Source organism: Neovison vison, chromosome 3, assembly GCF_020171115.1.
Source record: "Neovison vison isolate M4711 chromosome 3, ASM_NN_V1, whole genome shotgun sequence".
Taxonomy (NCBI): domain Eukaryota; kingdom Metazoa; phylum Chordata; class Mammalia; order Carnivora; family Mustelidae; genus Neogale; species Neogale vison.
The window spans coordinates 71,042,820-71,068,294 of record NC_058093.1 but is presented as its reverse complement, the minus strand read 5'-3'; the positions used below and the strand labels follow the sequence as shown (position 1 = coordinate 71,068,294).

Genomic DNA, 25,475 nt, shown 5'->3' with positions numbered 1-25,475 from the left:
CAGCACTCACCAAAGCACATACCCTCCCCAATGTCCATAACCCCACCCCCCTTCTTCCAACCTCCCTCCCCCCAGCAACCCTCAGTTTGTTTTGTGAGGTTAAGAGTCACTTATGGTTTGTCTCCCTCCCAATCCCATCTTGTTTCATTGATTCTTCTCCTACCCACTTAAGCCCCCATGTTGCATCACCACTTCCTCATATCAGGGAGATCATATGATAGTTGTCTTTCTCCGCTTGACTTATTTCGCTGAGCATGATATGCTCTAGTTCCATCCATGTTGTCGTAAATGGCAAGATTTCATTTCTTTTGATGGCTGCATAGTATTCCATTGTGTATATATACCACATCTTCTTGATCCATTCATCTGTTGTTGGACATCTAGGTTCTTTCCATAGTTTGGCTATTGTGGACATTGCTGCTATAAACATTCGGGTGCACGTGCCCCTTTGGATCACTACGTTTGTATCTTTAGGGTAAATTCCCAGTAGTGCAATTGCTGGGTCATAGGGCAGTTCTGTTTTCAACATTTTGAGGAACCTCCATGCTGTTTTCCAGAGTGGTTGCACCAGCTTGCATTCCCACCAACAGTGTAAGAGGGTTGCCCTTTCTCCGCATCCTCGCCAGCACCTGTCATTTCCTGACCTGTTGATTTTAGCCATTCTGACTGGTGTGAGGTGATATCTCATTGTGGTTTTGATTTGTATTTCCCTGATGCCGAGTGATATGGAGCACTTTTTCATGTGTCTGTTGGCCATCCAGATGTCTTCTTTGCAGAAATGTCTCTTCATGTCCTCTGCCCATTTCTTGATTGGATTATTTGTTCTTTGGGTGTTGAGTTTGCTAAGCTCTTTATAGATTTTGGACACTAGTCCTTTATCTGGTATGTCGTTTGCAAATATCTTCTCCCATTCTGTCAGTTGTCTTTTGATTTTGTTAACTGTTTCCTTTGCTGTGCAAAAGCTTTTGATCTTGATGAAATCCCAAAAGTTTATTTTTGCCCTTGCTTCCCTTGCCTTTGGCGATGTTCCTAGGAAGATGTTGCTGTGGCTGAGGTCGAAGAGGTTGCTGCCTGTGTTCTCCTCAAGGATTTTGATGGATTCCTTTCTCACATTGAGGTCCTTCATCCATTTTGAGTCTATTTTTGTGTGTGGTGTAAGGAAATGGTCCAATTTCATTTTTCTGCATGTGGCTGTCCAATTTTCCCAGCACCATTTATTGAAGAGGCTGTCTTTTTTCCATTGGACATTCTTTCCAGCTTTGTCGAAGATTAGTTGACCATAGAGTTGAGGGTCTATTTCTGGGCTCTCTATTCTGTTCCATTGATCTATGTGTCTGTTTTTGTGCCAATACCATGCTGTCTTGATGATGACAGCTTTGTAATTAGAGCTTGAAGTCCGGAATTGTGATGCCACCAACTTTGGCTTTCTTTTTCAAAATTCCTTTGGCTATTTGAGGTCTTTTCTGGTTCCATATAAATTTTAGGATTATTTGTTCCATTTCTTTGAAAAAGATGGATGGTACTTTGATAGGAATTGCATTAAATGTGTAGATTGCTTTAGGTAGCATAGACATTTTCACAATATTTATTCTTCCAATCCAGGAGCATGGAACATTTTTCCATTTCTTTGTGTCTTCCTCAATTTCTTTCATGAGTACTTTATAGTTTTCTGAGTATAGATTCTTAGCCTCTTTGGTTAGGTTTATTCCTAGGTATCTTATGGTTTGGGGTGCAATTGTAAATGGGATTGACTCCTTAATTTCTCTTTCTTCTGTCTTGTTGTTGGTGTAGAGAAATGCAACTGATTTCTGTGCATTGATTTTATATCCTGACACTTTACTGAATTTCTGTACAAGTTCTAGCAGTTTTGGAGTGGAGTCTTTTGGGTTTTCCACATAGAGTATCATATCATCTGTGAAGAGTGATAGTTTGACTTCTTCTTTGCCGATTTGGATGCCTTTAATTTCCTTTTGTTGTCTGATTGCTGAGGCTAGGTAAAGATGGTTTTAAGGTGAGCTGACCTGGGTTCATAGGTTGTCTGGTTGTCATTCTTGGTCGTGCTCTAGTGATGGAAGTCTCTCATGTTTATATGCTTGGCGTAGACGGTTTTTCTGACTGAATCAAAACAAGGTGAGGGGAGCCCTTAAAACTTTTAGCTGTAGGCAGATCACAGACATCTGGTACTTTTTGGCCCGTAACTTCCTTTGAACAAGCTAAAAGGACTGTAGACTGCTAAAAGACCACAAAATTTCATCTCTTTTCTTTTGTTAACTTTTGTATTTCTCTATTAGATGAAATGTATCTTAGCTCACTATACCCTATGTCCTAGATATGCCAAAGAAATCATGGTTTAAAACAGTTATTCTCAACGTGTGTTTGGGGAAACTCTGGGGGTCCCCAAGTTTTTTCTGAGTTTCTAAAAGTCAAAACAGAGTAAGAAGACAACATTATTTGCCTTATTTACTCTCATTCTCTCACAAGTATCTAGTTGAATCTTCCAGAAGATACATGGCAAGTGATATCACAATATATTAAATACAGAAGCAGGTATGAGAATCTGTCTTCAATGAAAGCAGACATTAAAGATATTTGCAAAATGTAAAACAAGTTTCTTGTTTTGAAAAATAAAGTTATCTTTTATAAAAGTATTAAAATATAATTTTTATATTATTTAACAAATGAACAAATAACACTTTAACAAAGTAACATATAAAAATTTGTTAAAACAAATGAAAATAGGGGCGCCTGTGTGGCTCAGTGGGTTAAAGCCTCTGTCTTCGGCTCAAGTCATGATCCCAGCATCCTGGAATTGAGCCCAACGTCGGGCTCTCTGCTCTGTGGGGAGCCTGCTTCCTCCTCTCTCTCTGCCTGACTCTCTGCCTACTTGTGATCTCCTCTGTCAAATAAATAAATAAAATCTTTAAAAAAAAAACCAAATGAAAATAAATTAAAATGTGTCAATTTTAATTTGTAATATGGTTAATATCAGTAGATATTAAAAGCTCTTTAGAATTCAGATTTTTAAACCAAAAGTTTGAGAACCACTGGTTTTAAAGTTGTAAAATATTTAAAAGAGAACAGACCTTTAATGGATTATAAAATGAAGTCCTTTTGATGTAGTCAAGGCATCTTCAAACTGGAATATGTAATAATTGATCATATTGGTTTTTAGTTGTTGGGTGTTTAGGTTGAATACATACAGTTTTTCAGTCTTTTTTTTTTTTAAGATTTATTTATTTTTAGAAAGAGAGAGAGTGAGCATGAGCAGGAGGGGCAAAGGGAGAGAAGAGAGACTCTCTAGCAGACTCTATGCCCAATGCGAGGCCCAATGCGAGGCTCAATCTTATGACCTTGAGATCACAACCTAAGCCAAAACCAACAGTTTGAGGCTTAACAGACTGTGCCCCCCAGTTTTTTAGTCTTAAAAGTAGTATCACTACTTATGGGTGGTGCAGTTCATCAAAGGATGACTTTTGATTTTGGCTCAAGTCATGATCTCAAGATCAAGAGTTCGAGCCCCATATCAGGATCTGCCCTCAGTACAGAGTCTGCTTGGGATTCTCTGCCTTTCCCTCTGCCCCTCCCTCCACTTGTACCCTATCTCTCTGTAAAAGAATAAACAAAATCTTTTATATTATGATTTTTCTAAATATCCTTAATTGTTTTACAGTAAATTCCTAGAAAGAGAACAGAACTGCTGGGTCAGAAGGTACACAGAAGGACCAAGCATGACTTTTTATATAAATTTAGGGGCCAAATATACTCCTGTGGTAGTGGTGGTGGTGATGGTGGTGATGGTAGTCCTGGTGGTGGTGGTTGTTGTTGGTGGTGGTTAATCAGCGCCCCAGGTAGTAGGAAGTTCAGTGTCTTCCTCTTTAAGCAGCCTCCTCCTCCTGCAAGTTTGAGCCCCATCAGTCTTACTCAGTCCCGCAGTGGTCCCATCCTCTTCCAAAGGCCAGAAGGAGATGTGCACTATGATAGTACACCATCTGTCTTCCTTATCAATTTCTGTCAGTGTTAAAGACCAGCCCCATATTGTTTATTGGTAGTGGCTTGCCTAACTGCTGCTAGGATGCTCTTTCTGGTCAGATGTGGCCCTGTCACAGTAGTGACCCCACTTGGAGGTCCAGGTGGCAGTTCGTTAGTTCATGTTCTTACCTTCAGCGATTCAGTGCTGGGAAGGTTGAGGACACTTGTCTCATCAGCCCCATGCTGGGTCAGAATAAGCCCATAAGCCATTTGGGTGGCTCTTCATCATTAGTTTCAGTTAATCCTTTCCAACGTCATTTTATTTCAGGAGTGTCCTTGTCTTTTCTTGCCAGTGGATTTGGTGTGAGCTATGAGCTTCTTCTATAACAGAACTCCTTAACTTTGAGTCTGAGGAATCAAAGAGTGGAGTATTATTTCTTCCCTTCCAGAAGAATGTAGGATCCTGACAAATCAGTTTCCCCAACTCTAGTACCTGATGCTGCTCGCTAAGAGGCTGGGGCATGTTTTTCTAAACCATCCAGCCATGTCCCCTCCATGGGCTCCTTTCCCCTGAGTTCTGAGGACAGTGGTGCTTACCCATTGCCTAACTTGGTCAACAAAAAGACCAACGTGACCTAAGATTGCCAGCCTTAAAATAAGGAAGATTGTCATAATTTTTAAGTGTTTTATTTTAGAGAGCATCTTATTTGAGCGCTGCGGCAACAGATAGCTATGAAACACTTCTAAAGGCTTTGGACTTGTGTTGCTAATTGCACTCCAGAGAGGTTGGGCCAGTCTGCACTCCCATCAGCAAAAAATAGATTGTTAGGAAAAGACTTCTGAAACCCAAACTTGACTCTTAAAAGTCACTAATCATTAGAATTGTTTAAATATTACGGGAAACAACAAACTTTCCTCCCACTAGTTCTTGGTTAATTGTTAAATGCTCATTTTATTTGGTCACAAAGTTGTGATCTGTAGCATCTTGAATCGTGTCTTCTGTAATACAGTAGGTATACAGGGAAGAACAAATAAGAAGAAAATGCACAGCTTGAAATAATTGACAATGGCCTGCAGCTAATATGGTAACAACACTGTGTTTTTAAATTCCCCTTTGGTGAGGGCAGGTGAGGGAGCTCATTTACTAACTCTCCTAAGTGCAGGGAGCTCTGTGTATGACTCCTGGTTTGCACCTCACAACAAACCTGTGTTGTTACTGTTCCCATTTTAGACGATGATGTTACTCCATAGATAGTAAGATTCAGAGAGGTAGTAAATTTCCTAAAGTCACACAGCTTTAAGTAAAAGTTGATGCTCCCTAAGAAAGTCCCATTTAGGACTAGATACACAATTCCCCAGGGGCAGAATTTTGAGAATTAACCTCTTTCTCACCTTCTCCAAAGTCAAAGGAGTCTGCAGAAGGCTCTTACTGCTTCTGTACAGTCCTTGCACAGGGCTTGTAAGGAATTAGAGCCAACTACACAGTTAGAGGCACAGTCCCAAAGGCTTCCCTGAATTCTGACACCAACTGCAAGTTGGAGGGTGTTCCCTCAAACTTCTCTCAGGCTTGATAATTCACTGAAAGGACTCCTAGAACTCAGTGATCACTGTTAATACAGTCATGATTTATTACAGAGAAAGTGCAAATTGAAATCAAGGGAAGAAGCACATAAGGTAGGGTCCAGAAGAAGTATAAAACGTGGAGCTTCCCTTGTCCTCTCTGTTTAAAATGGCCCCCACACATAGTGATGTCTGGGGTTGCTAAGCTCGGGAAGGCTGTGATGTATCTTACGGAGAAAGATACAAGTGTTAGATGAGCTTCCCCGAGTCAGGAGTTAAAGTGCTGTTGGCCATGAGTTCAGTATTAATGAATCACTATGTTTATTAAATAAGATGTCTTTAAACAGAAGCACAAATAAAACAAGGTTATGTATTGATGGGCTGAAGAGAATGTTGTGACTAGACGCATACAGGAACCTAATCATGTGTATTCCGCTAGGAGCAATCATTCAACGTTCACTTATGCGGTGTTCAAGGTGGCCTCTGCAGAATATAACTAGGACAAATAATGAGAACCAACTGTATTTTGCTCTGTTACTTCATTACTCATTTATTCATATAATCTTTTATTTGTTCATTAGAAAACATATTTGAGCACTCCTTCTGAGTGCCAAGCAATTTCTACGTGGCTTAGAATTTCCTTTTTTGTGTTCTTATGCCTATCAATAGTAGTCTTGCTGTAGCCCTCTGGCTTGAAATATTTGTGTGGTTTATTAGTGAAGTGTTTAAAGGCTGAGGGGAATGATGAGTTTATTATCATTTTTACTTAACCTACGTGTGCTAGATCCAACCTTCACGATAAACTTTCCAGGAATTTTCTTGCCTCCTTGGAGACCAGGATCTTTTGGACCTGACTCCTTAATGGGTTTATATCGGGTGCCAGCAGAACCAAGTGACGTAGCTGGCCACAGATTTCCATGTTGCTGTGTCTGCCAATTTAGCTATGTGATCTTGGAGGCAGAGCTTCAGACCAACAGAATTAATACTGAGTTGCGCTTTACTGATGAGATGCCAGACCACACTGGTGCCTCTCTTTTTTCTAATCCCGCCCCCCCATCATGTGTTTGTATTCCCATCTCTTTCCACCTCTTTACACTCCTAAGTCCTCATTCAGGCAGAGTGAGGGGACATGGACTGAAGAGCAGATATTCACCTCATGTCCTTTGTGGGTCCCTGGATGCATTGTCTTCCAGTGGAATGTTCCTCATTTCTTGGTTGTGGTTATCCATGATGAATGAAGAAGTACCTTGCTGCTCTTCTCTCCTGATGTTAATAAAACCATTTATACTGGAATTCCCCAAATGTGATGGGGAAGGTACATCTCCAAGGATTAAGTGCTACCTGGTCTGTATTACTGAAAAAGAAAAATTCCAGTGATTTAAGGGATCTTTCAGTGAAATTGTTATGGGGTTATGCCCGAAGATGCAAAGACTTTATTGACTATTAGTGACTGTGAGAAATGAGTTGCAAAAATTAACCTTGGTGTTGTTATGTGATAACCAGTTGGATAAATACAGTAACTTTCTTTGAACATCTTTGTGAAACTGTACTCCAAGAAAGTAAGACCAAGACTAAAAAACCTGTGAATGCCCTTTAGAGTCTAACACAATGCCTAGGACACATAGACCTCAACAAATATATATTAAATATATGTGTAAATATATACTGATATAGTTTAACTATATTAAATATATGCAATTAAATATCAATATTCAATATGTTAATTTTGTGTTTATTCTTCCAGATACAGATGAATATAGACCTCCTGTTTGGAAATCTTACTGTAAGTATACAAATAATTTTAAATTGGGTGGGTTATTGTGCTTTATAAGTGATAGAGAAATAATAAGATCATTAGATAGGAAGATTCATTTCATTTTATACCCATTATCGAAAAATTAATTTACAGCAGGATTTGAGAATAGCCCAGAAGTAATTGTGGGAAAACAGGAGTGTTTCCATAAGGTGTGTCTATGGTTTGCATGTCTGGAATGCATCTCATCCCTCTGAGTTTGCATGGAATTCCATATTGAACTTGAGGCCACTTGTTTTCAGTGGCTGATAAAAACTAGTGCCAAGAGAAGCTAGCTAAGAATTGAAGCAGTATAGTTATTCTCAAATCCTAATTCTTTGTATGAGAAAGTACTGTGTAAGTGATAAGTCAGGAGGCTATCTTGATAGAATGAGTGGGTGAAAAGAGGCAAAAGAAAAGAGGGTTTTTGCGTGTGTTTGTTTTTTATAGGAATTGCTTTCCCGAATACAAAAGGGAGGCATTTGAATTTGAATTCTATATTGCTCTTTAAAATTTGCATTAGAGTAAAAATCGTTTCCAAAGAGTTTAGGTTCTTAGTCCTTTATTTTCCCTTCCTTTCTCCCTAGAGAATATTATTTCTTCAAGTAAAAGATATTTCAGATTTTTAGAAGTGGAAAGAGGATTCATATAATCAGAGTAGCTTTAAAAAGAAATCCATGAATGCACCATTGCAGACAGCAGTACTGGAAGGTTTTGTTTATCTATAAAGTTGGATAAGCAACCTAAGAAACCTGTACTTTAAATACCCATTTTTAACATCTTTGTAAATGTTGAATTATCCTCAATTTGGTATCGGTACATTGCTGGAATTTGCTGACGAAGGAGCAGCGATTCAGATTCTTGGTTTTATGTTCCCAGAACAACAGATAGCTTTATTTTAATAGGTTGCTACTTTGGGCTAATTATAGTAAGTAAAATATGAACAGTCTCTAAAAATATTGCCATAGAGGCTTTTTCCCTCATCCCTGCTGGTGCCTTTTTATTTCTGGGGAGTATAGTTCAAAGAATGTATAAAAATGACTAATGTTCTTTACTTCTTAGAGATTTTATCTCATTCTCTCATTGGCTGGAAGCCTGTTTAAGATTCTTGTCTGCATTTTCTGGTTTTCAATTTACCTTTGTTCCCTTTTCTCTGACTTGTACCTTGCACATTTTTGTTTGTGTAAGAGCATCTATGAAGCCTCACACAGTTATTAAATCATGGTGGTGATTTTTTTCCCCCCTTGAAGAATATTGAGCAGTAAATGTATGGGTGATTTGTATTTTCTGTATCTCTAAATGTCTTACAGTAGCTACTGTGTTTTTTAAAATGGCATTTTTTGTTTTGGTGACAATTCTGCTACTGAATTTTATAGTTTCTTTTAGTAATCTCAATGCCTGAGCTCCACCCAACGTAATTCTATAAACTTAAAAATATGAACCAGTAAGAAAATAAAACCAGCAAGATGCCTAAGTTGAGGACTTTTTTTTTTTTTTTTAATAAGATTTTATTTATTTATTTGCCATCAAGAGAGGGAACACAAGCGGAGGAGTGGGAGAGGGAGGAGCAGGCTTCCACTGAGCAGGGAGCCCCATGTGGGGCTCAATCCCAGGACCCTGGGATCATGACCTGAGCCGAAGACAGACGGTTAAGGACTGAGCCACCCCGGTGCCCCAGGACTCTTTTTAAATAAATATAGTTTTAATGCCTTTTTTAAAAAGATTTTATTTATTTATTTAGAAAGCACAAGCAGCGGGAGAAGCAGAGGGGAAGAATCCTCCAGCAGACTCCCCATGAGTGCAGAGCCCCATGCAGGGCTGGGTCTCAGCCCTGAGACTGTGAACTGAGTGGAAATCAAATATCAGATCCTTAACTGACTGAACCACCCAGGCGCCCCCGTTCTGTTGCTTTTTGATACAAATTGCTTGACTTAAACCAGGGCCTTAGCCTGTAATAAACAAGGCCAGTGTGCCACATGGCCCAGAGGGGAAGTGGAGCCTGGATGCCTTGTTTGCAGGGAGTGGGTCATAATGAGCTCCCCTTTATCAAGCCCTTGCTCAGATGTTGTCACATTTTCTGATATTTTGGAAGTGGAATTCTCTTTTACCTTTGTTGTTACTGTTAAATCTCTTAATTTTTAAATGTTAAAAACAAATTTAGGGCACCTGGGTGGCTCAGTTGGTTGTCTACTTTCAGCTCAGGTCAAGGCCCCAGGGTCCTGGGATTGAGTCCCACATTCAACTCCCTGTTCAGCGGGAAGCTTGCTTCTCCCTTCCTCTTTCTGCCGCTCCCCTTCCTTGTGCTGTCTCTTTCTCTCTCTGACAAATAAATAAAATCTTTAAAAACAAACAAAAAAACAGGTTTAAATTTAGAAAACAACAAACCAAACATGTGAGCCTATTTTGACCTCAAGATACCTATTTGTGATCGCCAAACTTAATTAACAATTTTGTTACTGTCTCAGGGTACTGAGAAATTCACCAATGACAATATAAGCATTGACATTTCTAAGGCGATTGAAAAATGTTAAGTACTCTAATCATATGTCTTCTCATCTTGAATTCAGCAATTAATTTTTGGTGAATCATTTAATGATTGTGCAATTTGAATTTCACCTGAGTTCCAGTTTAAATTACCAAGAATTCTAAATTGAGAAGAGCCTAAATTAGTCAGTCTTTATTATGGTGACCTTTTCAATGGTCTTTCCGATAGGTATTCCTTGAATTCATATGTTACATTCAGTACTACAATAGCTGAGGTCCCCCTCTATGTTAGTTGTTAAAAATGGGTCTTAAAGGTAAACCAACCATTGGTTGCAAATGAGGAAACATTTGTATAAAAATTACTCCTTTCCATGAAACTCAGCTGTATCCTTTGAAATACTGGTTAAAACAAAGGCTACAATTCTCATGTGAGGATATTATCACTCCTTTTTTTTTAAATTGGCTTATCTTAATGTGTGCTTAGTGAATGGGTAAATCTATAACTGGCGATAACCATATACTTCAGTATTTGTGCTTTGAATCAAAATCGATGTTTTATATTCTCTAGTAACTTTTAAGGTCCTTCTTGACTACCATTCAGTTCTCATAATTGAGTTTCCATAGGTGACGGTACTTTCCCAAGCATTTTCTTGATAAAGAAGAACTGATCTTTTGAGGATTACTAAGAGTGGAAATGTGCATTGACTTTTCACATGGACTAGTTATCCATATGGAGGAGTGGACCTGAAGAATCCTCCCTTTGTGCAAATCATGTGTTGGCTTCCATTAGGAGGATAGAGATTTATCTGGGGGTGTCTGGGTGCTGTGTGTGTTTTGTCAGTCTCAGGACTGGACAGACTTGGTCTCTCCTCTTTCTAACATTCTCCGAGAGCTGAGAACTATTCCTTCCATATAATCTCTATCTTTAACAACGTATTCACAGGAATTTTATTTTTTTTATTTTTTATTTTTTCACAGGAATATTTTTGAAAAATCGACTTTCACAATAAAATATGGATATCTAAAACTATTTTTAATATATAAAATGTCAGACATTTTTGCAATGAGGAGTAAAAGACAAAGGAATTCATTTCTATCAGTAGAATTTCATACATTATGAGGGAGTGGGTTTTGTTTGTTTGATTGTTTGTTTTTTGGTTTTTAAGTAGGAAAGCTATGTTGTCTTGGTACCTTTTAAATTACAGCATTTCCCTGGTTTTGGTGGTGAATTCAAGAAACGTCCTAGCAACCAAATATTAATGTAAATAACTCTATGTATTAGTATTGGTCACCTATGTATATTAATAATCTTTATTGAGTGTTTTCTAGGTGTTAGCAGCTATTTTACATCTCCCACATATAATAACTTATTTAATTCTTTCAGTAATCTGTGAAGTAGAAACTATTATTATCTCCATTTTACAAATGAGGGAAACCAAGGTAAAGTATGTAGGTTTGATGGCAAAGCTCCAGTGTTCAAGCCCCAAGTGATCTGTTTCAAGAGTTAAGATTCTTAACTGCCAGAGTATATATTCCCTTTACAAAGCAATACAGAACAGTGAAGTATGTCTGTATATGTGCTTGGTGTATATTTTGGGTATATACATACATATATATATGTACATAGTCTAATTATATATGTGTATATATATGTATAGTGTAATTAAGTGTATTTCCATATGTCCCTATGATAAATATAAAAATATCAGAAGTGGAGTCTATATAATGATGTCCAGTTGAAATTTTTTTTTAAAGAATTTATTTATTTATTAGACAGAAAGAGAGAGAGAGAGTACAAGTAGGGAGAACAACAGGCAGAGAGAGAGGGAGAAGCAGGTTTCCCATTGATCAGGGAGCCCCATGTGGGGTTTGATCTCAGGACCCTGGGACCATGACCTGAGCGGAAGGCAGATGCTTAACTGACTGAGCCACCCAGGAGTCCCTGTCCAGCTGAAATTTTTTAAAAAAATGATTTTATTTATTTATTTGATAGACACACAGCGAGAGAACAAACAGGGGGAGTGGGAGAGAGAGAAGCAGGCTTCCTGCTGAGCAGGGAGCCAGATGAGGGCAGGATCCCAAGACCCTGGGACCACAACCTGAGCTAAAGGCTGATGCTTAACAACTGAGCCACCCAGGGGTCCCTGTCCAATTGAAATTTAAGTCATTCATTATCTGACAATTGCAGAAGGCTGGTTAGTTTGATTTTATGGTGACAAAATGTCTAAGTATTTAAATACATTATTAACTTACATTCAATTATATGTGATTATGTATGTAGAAATAGAAGAAAAAATACCTCCAAGAGATAAACTTAGATAAACATAAGCATGCTTTCTCTGATGAGTACCACTTTTTGTTCTTTATTTCTTCATTACAAATCAGAAAGCCTGAAGCGAGGGTAGAATATCATAGTATTGGTATCAGTCTAAAAATTACCCTCCTCAGTAGTTAACAAAGTTCCTTCATACCTGAATTCTATCTTGTGCTGCACTTGCTCAGTGGAAGAAACGGTGGTAACTTTGGCTCAGAAATTTTGTTTTTCGGGGAGATTATCTTTGAAGATAGACGTTTGCAGTATAAATAGGGGAGAAAAGCAGCACATCTGTTACTTCTAACATAAATCCTAATTTTAGCTTAAAGTTTGACATGTAATAATGTGCTTTAAGAATATATAACCATTATTGGCTTATATGAGAGACATGATTTATGCAGTACATCCACCAAGAATTGTAGAAAATAAAAGACCAGATTATGGAGAACACAGCCAAATACTCAGTACTGATTTAAGAGGTAAAAAGACATTTGTATGGATTTTGATTTTGCTATTTATGCTTGCTTTTGGGCTTTCATTAAGTTTAGATTGTTTTGCTTTCTTTGCATTGCTCTTAACAAATTTTAATTTAATAGCAAATAGGACTGTACCACAGTTTTCTTGGGAATGTAAAAAAGCAGCCAATTTGTGATTCCTAATATAGTCAAACTTTCTACAAAAGGGACATTTAAGATTATTTGTATAGCAGAATATTAGCAAAAACCTGAATGTTTGTTCATAGGAGACTAATTGAATAAACTCAAACACTTAAAAGAATAAGGACGTTTTCTATGAGCTCATATGGAATGATTTACTCTCTCTCTTTACAGTGTATCAGTTACAACAGGAAGCCCCTCATCCTCGAAGAATTACCTGTACTAACGAGGTGGGTGTGATGAAACTGTTACAACAAAATGTCTCTCCCGTGCCTGTTTCCTGAACTCTGACCTTCTTCAGTGGCAGGGTTATTTGTGGGGTTAGCCAATTATGTTTGTTAGTGCAAAGAAATTGTACTTGAATGCATTTTTCATAACATTCAACTGCCACTTTTTAATGGACTATTCAGAACACAGTGTGGAATGGGACATTATAGTTTCAAATGATATTTAGTGTTCTTCTCAGTCAAGTCATATATTCTTCCAGTTTTCATTTTTTATTCTTTTTGAAACCAAGTTTGAAAGCATTATTTTTTTTTGAAGGCATTATTGAAGTAACTTTTCTGTTAAGAAAAGATTTAAATTGTGGTTTTTTAAAAATGCACAGAAGAAGACACAGTTCACCAAAAAAGTTATGACTTAGTAAAATATGTGAAATGATATTCAGCTTCATGAACAATAAGAGAAATGCAAATTAAAATACACGGAGCGACCACTGCCACCTTTTCAAATTGGCAGAAGTTCAAAAGATTCGAATGCTTAGCTAGTACGTCTGTGAAGAAACAAACACACTCACATATGGCCAGTACGAATTTGAAGGCCTAGAATGTTAGCAGGGTTTTATGACAGCTCACAAGACTGGGCCTGCATTTATCTCCCAGTCCAAGTTCTGGTGGTTTACCCTCATGAATTTCCTGTACAAATAGGAAATTACATATGCCCAGAGTTGTTTATTATAGGATTTCTTGTAACAGCACAATATTAGAAAACACCTAAACTCTGTCCATAGGACACTGATCAAATAAACTGGGATATTAGGAAGAATAAGGAAGATTTCTATGAGTTGATCTGGAATGATATCCAGATAGAAAATATACATAGAAAAAAAAGAAAATATATATATAGAGATATATATAGACATTGGAGATATGATAATTTCCGTTAGACCCACTGCAATAAAGAAAGTCAAAGGAGTTTCTTTGTTTTCTAGTGCGTATAAAATTATGTTCACACTACACTGTAGTCTATTAAGCATGTGATAGCATTATGTCTGAAAGCACAACGTACGTGCCTTAATTTAAAAATACTTCATTGCTGCAAATGCTGTCATGGCAGATCGGGGAGCTGGTTGTTGAAGGTGCAGGTGGCTGTAGCAATGTCTTAACATAAGACAATGGTGAAATTTGCCACATTGGTGGACTCTTCCTTTCATGAACAGTTTCTTGGCAGCATGTGATGCTGTTCAATAGTGTTTTACCCACAGCAGAACTTCTTTTGAAATTGGGGGTCAGTCTTCTCAAACTGTGTTGCCTCTCTGTCAGCTAGGTTTATGTAACACTCTAAATCCTTTGTCGTCATTTCCACAGTCTTCACAGCCTCTTTATCAGGAGTAGATTCCGTTTCAAGAAACCACTTTACTTTGTTCATTCGTAAGAGTCAACTCCTTGTCTGCTCAGGCGGCAGCATGAGATCGCTGCATTGCCATCATATCTTCGGGTTCCACTTCGAGTTCTCTTGCTGTTTCCACCACAGCGGGAGTGCTTCCTCCACTGGAGGCTTGAAGCCCCTCAGAATCATCCGTGAGGGTTGGAATCCACTTCTTCCAAACTCCTGTATTTAATGTTGTTATTTTGACCTCTTATGAATCATGACTATTTTTAGTGACATCTAGAATAGTGAAGCCTTTCCTGAAGGTTTTCAGTTGTCCATCAGAGGAATCCATATCTGTGGCAGCTATAACCTATGAAATGTATTTCTTAAATAATAAGACTTGAAAGTCAGAATTGCTCCTTGATCCATGAGCTGCAGAAGAGATGCTGTGTTAGCCGGCATGAGAACATCATCAGTCTCACGGCACCTCTCCATCAGGCCTCTTGGGTGGCCCAGTGCATTGTCACTGAGCAGTCATTTTTTTTTTTTTTTAAGATTTTATTTATTTATTTGACAGAGATCACAAGTAAGCAGAGAGGCAGGCAGAGAGAGAGAGAGAGAGGAGGAAGCAGGCTCCCTGCAGAGCACAGAGCCCAATGTAGGGCTCGATCCCAGGACCCTGGGATCATGACCTGAACCAAAGGCAGAGGCTTTAACCCACTGAGCCACCCAGGTGCCCCACTGAGCAGTCATATTTTGAAAGGAATCTTTTTTTTTTCTGGGCAGTAGGTCTCAACAGTGCACTTAAAATTTTTGTTCACTGGAGTGCACTTAAAAAATTTGTTCACTGGAGTAGCACTTTTTTTTAAAAACATGATTCTAATTCTTTTTATTGTGGCAAAATAAACATGGCACAAACTTTACTATTATAATCATTTTTAATTTAAATTCAGTTAGTTTTTGATATGTTCAGGCATTCATTAGTTGAGTGTCTCACCCAGCGCCCATGCTAGCATGTGCCCACTTTAATGCCCATCACCCACTTACCCCATCCCCCAACCCACCTCCCTTTCTACAACACTCAGTTTGTTTCTTGGAATCAAGAGTCTCATATGGTTTGTCTCCGTCTCTGATTTCTTCCAATTCAGTCCCCCCACCCACCCCTGTTGTCCTTTTAATTTCTTTCAAGAATTTTTCCTTTGCTTTCACAGCTTGGCTAACTGGTACAAGAGGCCTAGCTTTTGGCTTGTCTCTACTTTTTTTATTAAAGATTATTTTTTAAAGATTTTATTTATTTATTTATTTATTTGACAGATGGAGATCATAAGTAAGTAGAGAGGCAGGCAGAGGAGAGAGGGGGAAGCAGGCTCCCTGCCGAACAGAGAGCCCGATGCGGGACTCCATACCAGGAACCTGAGATCATGACCGAGCCGAAGGCAGTGGCTTACTCCACTGAGTCACCCAGGTGCCCTGGCCTGTCTCTACTTTTGACATGCCTTCCTCACTAAGCTTAATCATTTCTATGTTTTGATTTAAATAGAGAGATATGTGACTCTTTCCCTTGAACACTTAGAGGCCTCTGTAGGGTTATTAGTTGACCTAATTTCAATATCGTTGTGTCTCAGGGAATAGATCTGGGGGGAATAGGAGGGAGATGGAGGAATGTCCCATGGATGGAGAAGTCTGAATACAGTATATGTCACTATTAAGTTTGCTGTCTTATAGGGGTGCAGTTTGTGGTGCTCCAAAACAGTTACAGTAGTGACATTGAAGATCACTGATCACAGATCATCACAGTGAAAAGTTTGAATATTGTGAGAATTACCAAGTTGTAACACAGAGACACAAGGTGAACAAATGCTGTTGGAAAAAATGGCCCAAATAGCCTTGTTTGATGCAGGGTTGCCAGAAACCTACAACTTGTTAAAAAAAGCCAAAAACAACACAATATCCGTGAAGCACAGTAAAATGAGGTATGCCTCTGTGTTAATTATGGTTCATTTTCGGTAATAAAGAAGTGAAAAAAATAAGGCTTATTTTTGCAAAAGAGAAACATAGGAAGAATTAAGCCAGAAACCAATGAAATAATTATCTGTAAGGAGTGCTTTGGGGGGCAGTTTGGGGAGAATAAGGCTGGAGGATATGTTTTTATTTAGTTGTGACTTTTGAATTATGCAACTATTTCACATATTCAAAGAACAAAATTAAGTAAAAAATGATAAAAAAGCAAACCCTAAACTTGAATACAAATAGAAATAAATGACCCTAACAAATTCGTAACATACCCCAAAATTAATTTAAGTAGCTTATAAATATTTTGACTGTACAGACTTGGAGGGAAAGTATTCTAAGAATCATAACCTACAAAGAGATCTTTATACTTAGCCATTTGTTGTTATTAGTGGTACTTGTGTAGTAATTCTGAAATTATTTTGTGTGTAATATAGGACAGAATAAATGAGTAACTGTATTGGATTTTGGGGAACCAGTGTTTTGAGGGGATATAAATATGGAGTAGAAGGAAATTGAGAAGTGCAGCATGGTTTTGAATTTGAATTGGAGGTATAAATATGACTTCACAGATTTATAAAAATTCATTTTCTGTCATAGTCCATGGAAAGGCTTTAGAAGCAGTGATGCCCTAGTAAGAATGGAAATACTCAGTGCCCAAAGTTTGATTTCCAAATACTACTTCCTACTGAAAGGAGCCAATTCTCCTTAGAGAAATTCCTGATTCTGGAACATGGAGCAAGCAGTGAGATTCTAGAACATTTTAAATCAGAAAGAAACAAGAGCTCAGAAATGGATGGGAGCATGTCAAAAGATCTAGCAGCCCACTTGAATGAAGGGTTCTCACAGGCTAGATTTGGGATAATTTGATATCAAAAAGAAAAATGATAGTAATGAATTATAACACATTGAATGATAAGATAATGTTAGTCCATAATGATACTTAACCAAAAAACCCTACCTCAGTGCAAAGAAAAAATGGGGGAGAGGGGCAGAATGTAAAGTTGTCCTTTACAGCAGAAAGGTGGCTAAACATGTAGAGTGATAATGCTTTGTGCTGGTAATTGAGTCAGGCAAGGATCATCACTGGACATTAAAACCACTGAGTGAAAGATCTTAGATGAGGAGGATATTTACATGGTCTCAAGGTGTCGCCCTACCAATTTTTTTATGAATTGGAAAGAGAAAGATATGTTTTCATAGTGGAGAGATCTGGCAGTCACACCTTTATCCATGTGATCAAATTCAGCCTTACATGTAATGGGTCAAACTGATGTGTCTCCGGAAGTGATGTAATGAGGCACGCACAGCACCATCTATGTGGTATTTCTGCCAAAATGCTTAACTTCTTTTTATGAAGTATGAATCAGACACATCTAAAATGTGTACATTCCTTAAGACATCAGTCCTGCAAATGTCATTTTCATAAAAGAAATAACAGTGGTGGGACCATTCTCAAATGAAGGAGACTAAATGCTCCCCAAATGCAGCACAGGTACCTTGATAGGGTCCTAGAGATCGACATCTCTCTCTCTCTTTGTCTGTCTCTCTTTCAAGATATGTATTTTGGGTGTAATTAGATAAATTTGAATAAGAACATATATTAGGTAATATGGAATCATAATAACTTTCTTGGATGATACACTATTTAAAAGAATTGCTTCTTCATTGTTCAGGATACGTTGAAATGGATGTTGTTATTGGGAAAACTGGCTAAAACACACTGAATAGCTCTGAGAATGCAGAGTCATAAAAAGTATAAATTTATCAAACTAGTCAGGGATTTCATCTGATTGTCTTTTTTTTTAAGATTTTTTTAAAATTATTTTTTTGATAGAGATCACAAGTAGGCACAGAGGCAGGTAGAGAGAGGGGGGAAGCAGGCTCCCTGCCAAGCAGAGAGCCCGATGCGGGGCTCAATCCCAGGACCCTGAGATCATGACCTGAGCCGAAGGCAGAGGCTCAAACCACTGAGCCACCCAGGCGCCCCTCATGAGATTGTCTTTTAAATGTCCTATGGCAGTTTAAGTATTTATAGATGTCCAGTCTGCACATGTGTATGTATGGAATAAGTCTATAGTGTGTAATGGTTGCATTTTATTGCTACTGTGCCAGGATCAAGGATGATGAAATAATTTTATATGTCGTGAGAATTTTTTTTAAAATGCTGTTTAAAAAAACATTTCATTTTGTTTCATGACCAGACACAACTTTTTAAACTTTTAACAGAAAGTGAGATTTGGACTGTAGTTCTGTGAAAAGTCTGGAAGTACTAGTAACACAGTTATCTTTATTGAGAAATATCTATACTTGCCTTTCTCAAAAGAATCTGAGGCCACACAAATGAAGCTGTAATAAAAGGAGTAAAAAAAGGAAAGTTAAGGCAGGTAAAAAAGAAACAACAATGACATCATTTGATTGCAGTGCTGATTGAGGATCAGTAACGTTGTGTGAGGAAAAGGAAACCACAGGAATAAAGTACATAACTCTTGAGGACCAGAAAGGCTAATAAGGTCCTATTTTTAAAAAAAATATTTTATTTATTTATTTGACAGACAGAGATCATAAGTAAGCAGAGAGGCAGGCAGAGAGAGAGGGGGAAGCAGGCTCTCTGCTAAGCAGAGAGCCTGATGCGGGGCTGGACCTCAGGACCCTGGGATCATGACCCGAGCCGAAGGCAGAGGCTTTAACCCACTGAGCCACCAAGGTGCCCCTAAGATCCCATTTTTACCTGAGCTAAATTCTTTTCAAAAAATCATGTGGCTTCTTATATGAAGTGCATTTATTGATGTTACATTGACCAACTGTAGTTTCACAGCCCATGCAAAAGTAGACTTAGGGTCCTTTCTCACTGCAGCTGGCATAACATTAAGGAGGAACACATCACTGAAGCTAATTCTTAAAAGGGCTAAACTGTTGGGGCCCAAGTCTGTGGGCTTCTGGTGAATCACTGTGATTCAAACATGGGATCCTAGAGATTGGCTGGCTCTTGGAGTCTCTGAAAATAATTTTCTTGGTTTAGTTTTGTGATGTGGTTGACTGAATGGTGCCATCCACTAAAAAACAAGAGTGTCCTATGCAATACTGTTGGTTAAAGGAAGGCATAGAAGCACCGGGAAGCAAAGGGTATACAGCTGAGATTTTCTTATTTACATTGTTTTCACTCTGCTTAGTTTTCTTTCATAAGAAATTAGTAATCCTGTTCTAAGGGTAAGTTGGTGGGCACGGAATGCTGCTCTATGGACAGAAAGGTTTATTGTGACTGGCTTTCCTATCCCATTGTAACCACCCTCTCGTGTTGTTTAAAACTAATCTATTAGCTACCCAACTCTGACAGCTTAGTAAAGATTAATTATGCATGCAGAGGGATGTATATTTAATTAGCAAATTAGTAGTGATAACAGCTTGTTTCTGTATTTGACCAATCTCTGTAATACTCAATAATATCTTTCTGTTTTTATCTGGTCATAACTGAAGGGCAATTAATGAAGAGAGGGAAATGGCCTCATTTTGAAGAAGTGACATCCCTATTCAATATTGGTCTAATGATCAAGTTTATAAATATAGATATTGAGAGTGTTTATGTCACTAATGCTGCTAATCTGCTTATTTTGAGCAGTATTCAGTCTCATGGAATTCCTGTAAAACAATCAAATAACTTAGATCTCTATTTAAAGTGAAAGTAATTTTAAGGGAAAGTAAATTTAAATTTTAAAATGAAAGTAAAGCATTAATCAGAATAATTATTGAATAAAGAAAGTTTCAGTCTTAGTCTTGATTAAATGATAAATAGCTGGCTTGGGAGAATTAAAGGTTCTTGGGAGTGATGAGCACTAAAAATAAAACCGTACTGAGTAACCAGTTGCTGTTTAACCTCAAATATTTAACTGAGGAATTGGATTTGGGACATTAAGCACTAAGTGGCCACTGTGTTTAAGGGGGAAATGGCAACAGGATTTAATTACCACTGAAACATGGAGAGAAAAAGAAAAGTTAATGCAGTAGATAAACTGATGGCTCTTTTAAACAAAGGTTAGTAGGTTCTGGGGATGCTAATTGTAATTATAAAAATGGTCCAATGACATTGTCTTGAAGGACATTTCTCTACTACAGTTGTAAGAAATGGAGAGCCAACCCTGTTCATGAGGACGTGCACATTTCCACGCCTTTTTCTTCTAACCCCATAACAGTGTATCGCAGATTAGAAATGCAGAGGCTGGGGAATTATGCACACCCAGAGGGAATATATATTTATTTTCCAGCCATGTCTGATGACCTTCTCTCGTGATCTAAGCCCTTAGTTCCAGTGATGAATTCCATGTCTCACTCTTTCTCAGCTGAATTTCTGTTAGCATTCATGAGAGCAAGATGTGTAGCACCTTATTTTAAAACCTGAATTATTCAACCGTTAAATCGTAAATTATTGAAGACAAAACCCTAAAACAATATATCTAATAGTAAGAAGTAACATAATTTGACAGAAAATACAACAGTAACTAATACCCTTTTTTTTTTATTTCAGGAGATCTTACCAATTGCCATTGTGAATGTTAAAATACAGAACATTTTTAAAAAAGATTTTATTTATTTATTTGACAGAGAGAGACACAGAGAGAGAGGGAACACAGTTATGAGGAGTGGGAGAGGGAGAAGCAGACTTCCCACTGAGCAGGGAGCCCAATGCGGGGGCGAGAGGGTGTGCTCCATCCCAGAACCCTGGGCTCATGACCTGACCTGAAGGCAGCCGCTTAACAGCTCAGCCACCCAGTCTCCCCCAAAACATTTTTTTAAATTAAAGGCTATTTTTAGGAGAAAATTTTGAAATTTAAATATGAAAATAAATCTTTTTAGAGGGAAAGATGTCCAGGTCCACAACTAAGTACTTTATGCATGCCTTAGAGACTAAGCAAATGCATAAAAGCTTGAAAATGATTCTTAGTAATATTGTCACAGTGTAGTTTTATCTTATGGTGGAGTTATTCTGAATTTAGCACATGAAGTAGAAGTCTTACATAATCAGAATTACCTTGGAAATCCCTTTATCACCTATAAAGTAATGGTACATATATTGTGTATACAACTCTGAGTCAATAAGGGAATGCATAAATATATAATTCAATGAAATGTAGTTTATAATAAATATAAAATGTATACTTATGTGATTTTCAATTATGTAAAAAGTGATTTTGTTATTTTATGTCAACCTCCTGGTTGAATTAAAATAAATGTGTATGTGTGTGTGTGTGTGCATATGTGTATACATAGGGAGGCAGACACAGGCTTAAATTACATAGATATACAATATATGTATTTAAGTAGAAATATCAAAGAGCTTCCATATCTTCAGTTGATTCATACTAATATGGTATAAATCAAACTAGTTTCATATTTGAGCACCCTTAAACAAAGAGCCTTAAAATGGATACACCTTTTTTTTCTGGCAGCCAAATAGTGGGAATGTAGTTATGATTTTTAAATGCATAAAACCAAATCTCTGCTCTCTGTGAATTGTTTTTGGAGCTAATGTTGCAGGGAGCTGGATAACATTTTTGAGGAAGCTTCTTATTGTTATAACAAACAGTTGTGTTTTTCTACAGTAAATGGGGAAAGTAGACTGAGGCTGGAGAGAATGCACCAAACTCAAGTCCGGTGCTGTTAATGCAATGAGGTGCCCCTGTGATCATTTCTTTACTTACTGTCTCACCCCTGTAGATTCTGTTCAGCACCTGGATATGATGACTTGTATATAACAAATACTCTTAAATATTTATTGAATGAATGGGGGTGCCTGGGTGGCTCAATGGGTTAAAGCCTCTGCTTTCAGCTCAGGTCATGATCCCAGCGTCCTGGGATCAAGCTCCACATCGGGCTTTCTGCTCAGTGGGGAGCCTGCTTCTCTGCCTACTTGTGATCTCTGTCTTTCGAATAAATAAACTCTTTAAAAAAGTATTTATTGAATGAATGAATGAGTATTGTTGTGCAACTTAATTGGCAAAATAACGCTCTTATTATATGGTTTACCAAAACGTGTATTAGTGTCTGTAGCCCTTAGGCTCCAGTCCTTTCTGTGGCCTGCGTATATTCGTTGAGTCAGTATATTCTGAGGCTCTTCTACCTGCCAAGTCCTCAGGATTCAAAGCAAATAAAGCAAGTCCCTTCTGCTCGAGGATCTTCCTTTCTAGGTGGCGGAGGGAGCCGCGAATCCAGCATTATAGCAGATGTGGCAGCAGTTCCCTTGTTACACATGACAGTTCCCGTGGGCAAGCGCAGAGTACCTGTGGGAGCACTTGTGGGCGCATGGCAGATGCAGCCCCAGGGCTAAGCAGACATCACTAATAAAAACTTCTGTGCCCTAAGTGTGACATGTGGATTTTATCCCGATAGCTATGGTGGGGGGGAGTGTTAATGGGATCAGATTTAGGCATAGAAAGCACATTCTGTCTGCAGCGTGGAAGAAGGACAGGAAAGGGAGATGGCAGATGGAGATTTTAGAGACAAGAAGACTGGTTTAGGGGGAATTGTGGTAATCCTAGTGAAGAGTGGTGAAGGCATATAAACTGTTCCTGAGACTAACCAGTGGAGGCAGGAAATGGGAAAACGCAAAGCGGAAGAATTCGCAGAACTCGAGTGAGTTAGATAGTCATGGGCATGACTGAGAGAGGGAAGTCTAGCAGCTGTGGATGAACCAGTCCGCTTCCCTCTCATGATCTTCTCTAATGTCATACTGGCTTGGCAAAACCACAGCCCTGTTTAAATCCGCTCTTGTGTACTTTGCACATACTCCCAAGAAACTGAGTATGGCTGGAGAAAATGAAGTGCTGAGCAGGGTTCACGTTAAATTTATGAACCTCAAGTTGGTACTTACTGTTCCCCCGTGGGCATACTGTGCTTTCCCTTAAACTTTTACTACCTTACTCCTCACCTCCTTCTCAGCTCATAATTTATATCCTGATTGAAGTAATTAGAAGAGAACTTCCCAAAAACTTTCAGTGCCACATCGCCTCAGCGTTTAGCATTCGGGGCCCGTATTCTGCATTCTTGCCTGTACCATCGTTCATGGCCAGCTCTCCACTACCCCTGTTTTCCTCTTGTCTACTTAAGGACCTAATCCTAGCAGTTCCTCAGGCTCCCTCATCATCAACAGTTTTCTCTTTTTACATCAGGCCACAGACATCCTATTATTTCTCCCATCTTAAAAAATTGTCTTGACCCTACTTTATCCGGCCTTGCCCAATTTCTTCATTCCCCTTTGTAGAAAACACTTGAAAGTACTGTCAGTGTTTGCTTTTTCCAGCCCTGCTCCTCCTATTTTCTCTTAAACCTGCTTCAGCCAGGCTGTTACCCACTACCACTCCATGAGAACTGGGTAGGCAAGGTCACCAGTGACTTCCACCTTGCTCGATCTCATGGTCAGTTTTTCTGCTTAGCCTCTGAGCAGCACGGGGCACAGAGGATGACTTGCACCATGATACACTTTCCTCACTTCATTTCTAGGACATTGTAGTCTTTTGGTCTCTCTCCTGCCTTCACAGCCCCCTTTTCTGGTTCCTCTTCTCTCTGACCTCCATGTTCAGATGCTCCAGGGCTCAGTCCTTGATCTTCATGTCTTCTCTTCTTATATTTATTCCCTGACAAGGTTGCCAGTTTTAGGTTTTAATACAACTTGTATTTCCAGTCCAGTCCTCTTTGCCCAGATTCCAGACCATGTGATCAATTGCTTACTCTATGTCCTCCCTTGATGCCATCTCAAATATAACACATTCACAGAAACTGACATTTGTCTTCCTCCCCAAACCTGCTCTTACCAAAAAAAGTTTTCCACATGTCAGCTAATGGCAGTTCCTTCCAGTTGCTAGATCAAAAACCATGCATCATACTTGGGTCTTTTTTTTTTTCTTTTTCTTTTTTTCCTCTCACCATCCCATGATTAATTCATCAGGAAATCATACAGGGTCTATTTTCAGAATATGTGCACAATATGTTAACAATCCTACCACTTCTTACTATTTCCATGGCTACCGTTTGGGTATGAACTGTGGGAACTGCTAGATACCCACCCAAATCCATTCTTCCTTTTTTGAGAAACCTGGTTAGTATAATTTCCCCATCTTCATTTATATAGTTATGTCCATATGATGGTTTTCTCTTGTGGAATAGAAGTGAACTTGAATGCTGGACCCATTAAAACTTCACATCTAAGTTCCTCCATATTATGCTCCTTCCTGCTTGGATTCAGATAAAAACAGGGGGGACCTCGAAAAGACGGGGCAGAGCTAAAAGATGGAAGCGGTCTAGATGTAGGACAATTGTCTTCCTGATCTGAATACTTATCCGGGGATGTTAGACAAGCAAAATATAAACTCCTGTTATGTCCAGTTAGTATATATTTAAATCGATTTGTCATAGTAAATTATTCTACCCCAACATTCAGTAATCTCTCAGCTGTGTAACTGAAATAGTTCTTAACTGATATTTCCCTTGTAGCCTGTTGTCTTCACAGAATGTTCTTTTATCAGATCTGGTCACTCTTCTACTCAGAACTGTGCATTGGCTCCCCATTACCCAGAGTAAAAACCAAGTCCTTACAAGGACTTCCAAGGCCCTACATAGTCTCCCCATGACTTTAGTTTTCTGTGCTTATCTCCTTTCCTTCTTTCCCCATATCCTGCTTTGACCATACCATCCTTCTTGTTTTTCATACATTCTAGCTGTGCTCCTTTCTCCAAGCCATTGCACCAACTCCTCTTTCCGGAATGTTCTCTCTAATATCCAAATGGCTACTTCTTCATATCCTTCAAGTCTTCTCAAGTCTTCCCTTCTCAATGAGGCCCATCCTGACCACTGTATTTAAAATTATATTTTATCACCCACCCCATCATTTACAATTCTTAATTAATTCTACTTTGTTTTTATAAAACGTTTAATTTTGTGACATTCTACAACATATAGTTTACTTATTTTTTTATGTTTATTGTGATCTTCCCTTCCTTGAATACAAGCTCCATGAGGGTAGGATCTTGATCTGTTTTGTTCATCAGTATGTCGCAGGTGCCTTGAACAGTGCTTGACACATTAAGTAAGGTACTTAAAGACTTGTTAA

General features: G+C 38.4%; 1 protein-coding gene across 1 annotated transcript in view; it reads left to right on the top strand.

Annotated features, from left to right (window-relative positions):
• The window catches only part of CHN1 (chimerin 1), a 208,984-nt gene that overhangs the window by 44,087 nt on the left and 139,422 nt on the right, over nucleotides 1-25,475 (top strand). Inside the window, exons 2-3 of the mRNA XM_044242376.1 lie at nucleotides 7,274-7,312; nucleotides 12,950-13,005. Coding sequence (XP_044098311.1) covers nucleotides 7,274-7,312; nucleotides 12,950-13,005 — 95 coding nt within the window. The remainder of the gene's footprint in view (nucleotides 1-7,273; nucleotides 7,313-12,949; nucleotides 13,006-25,475) is intronic.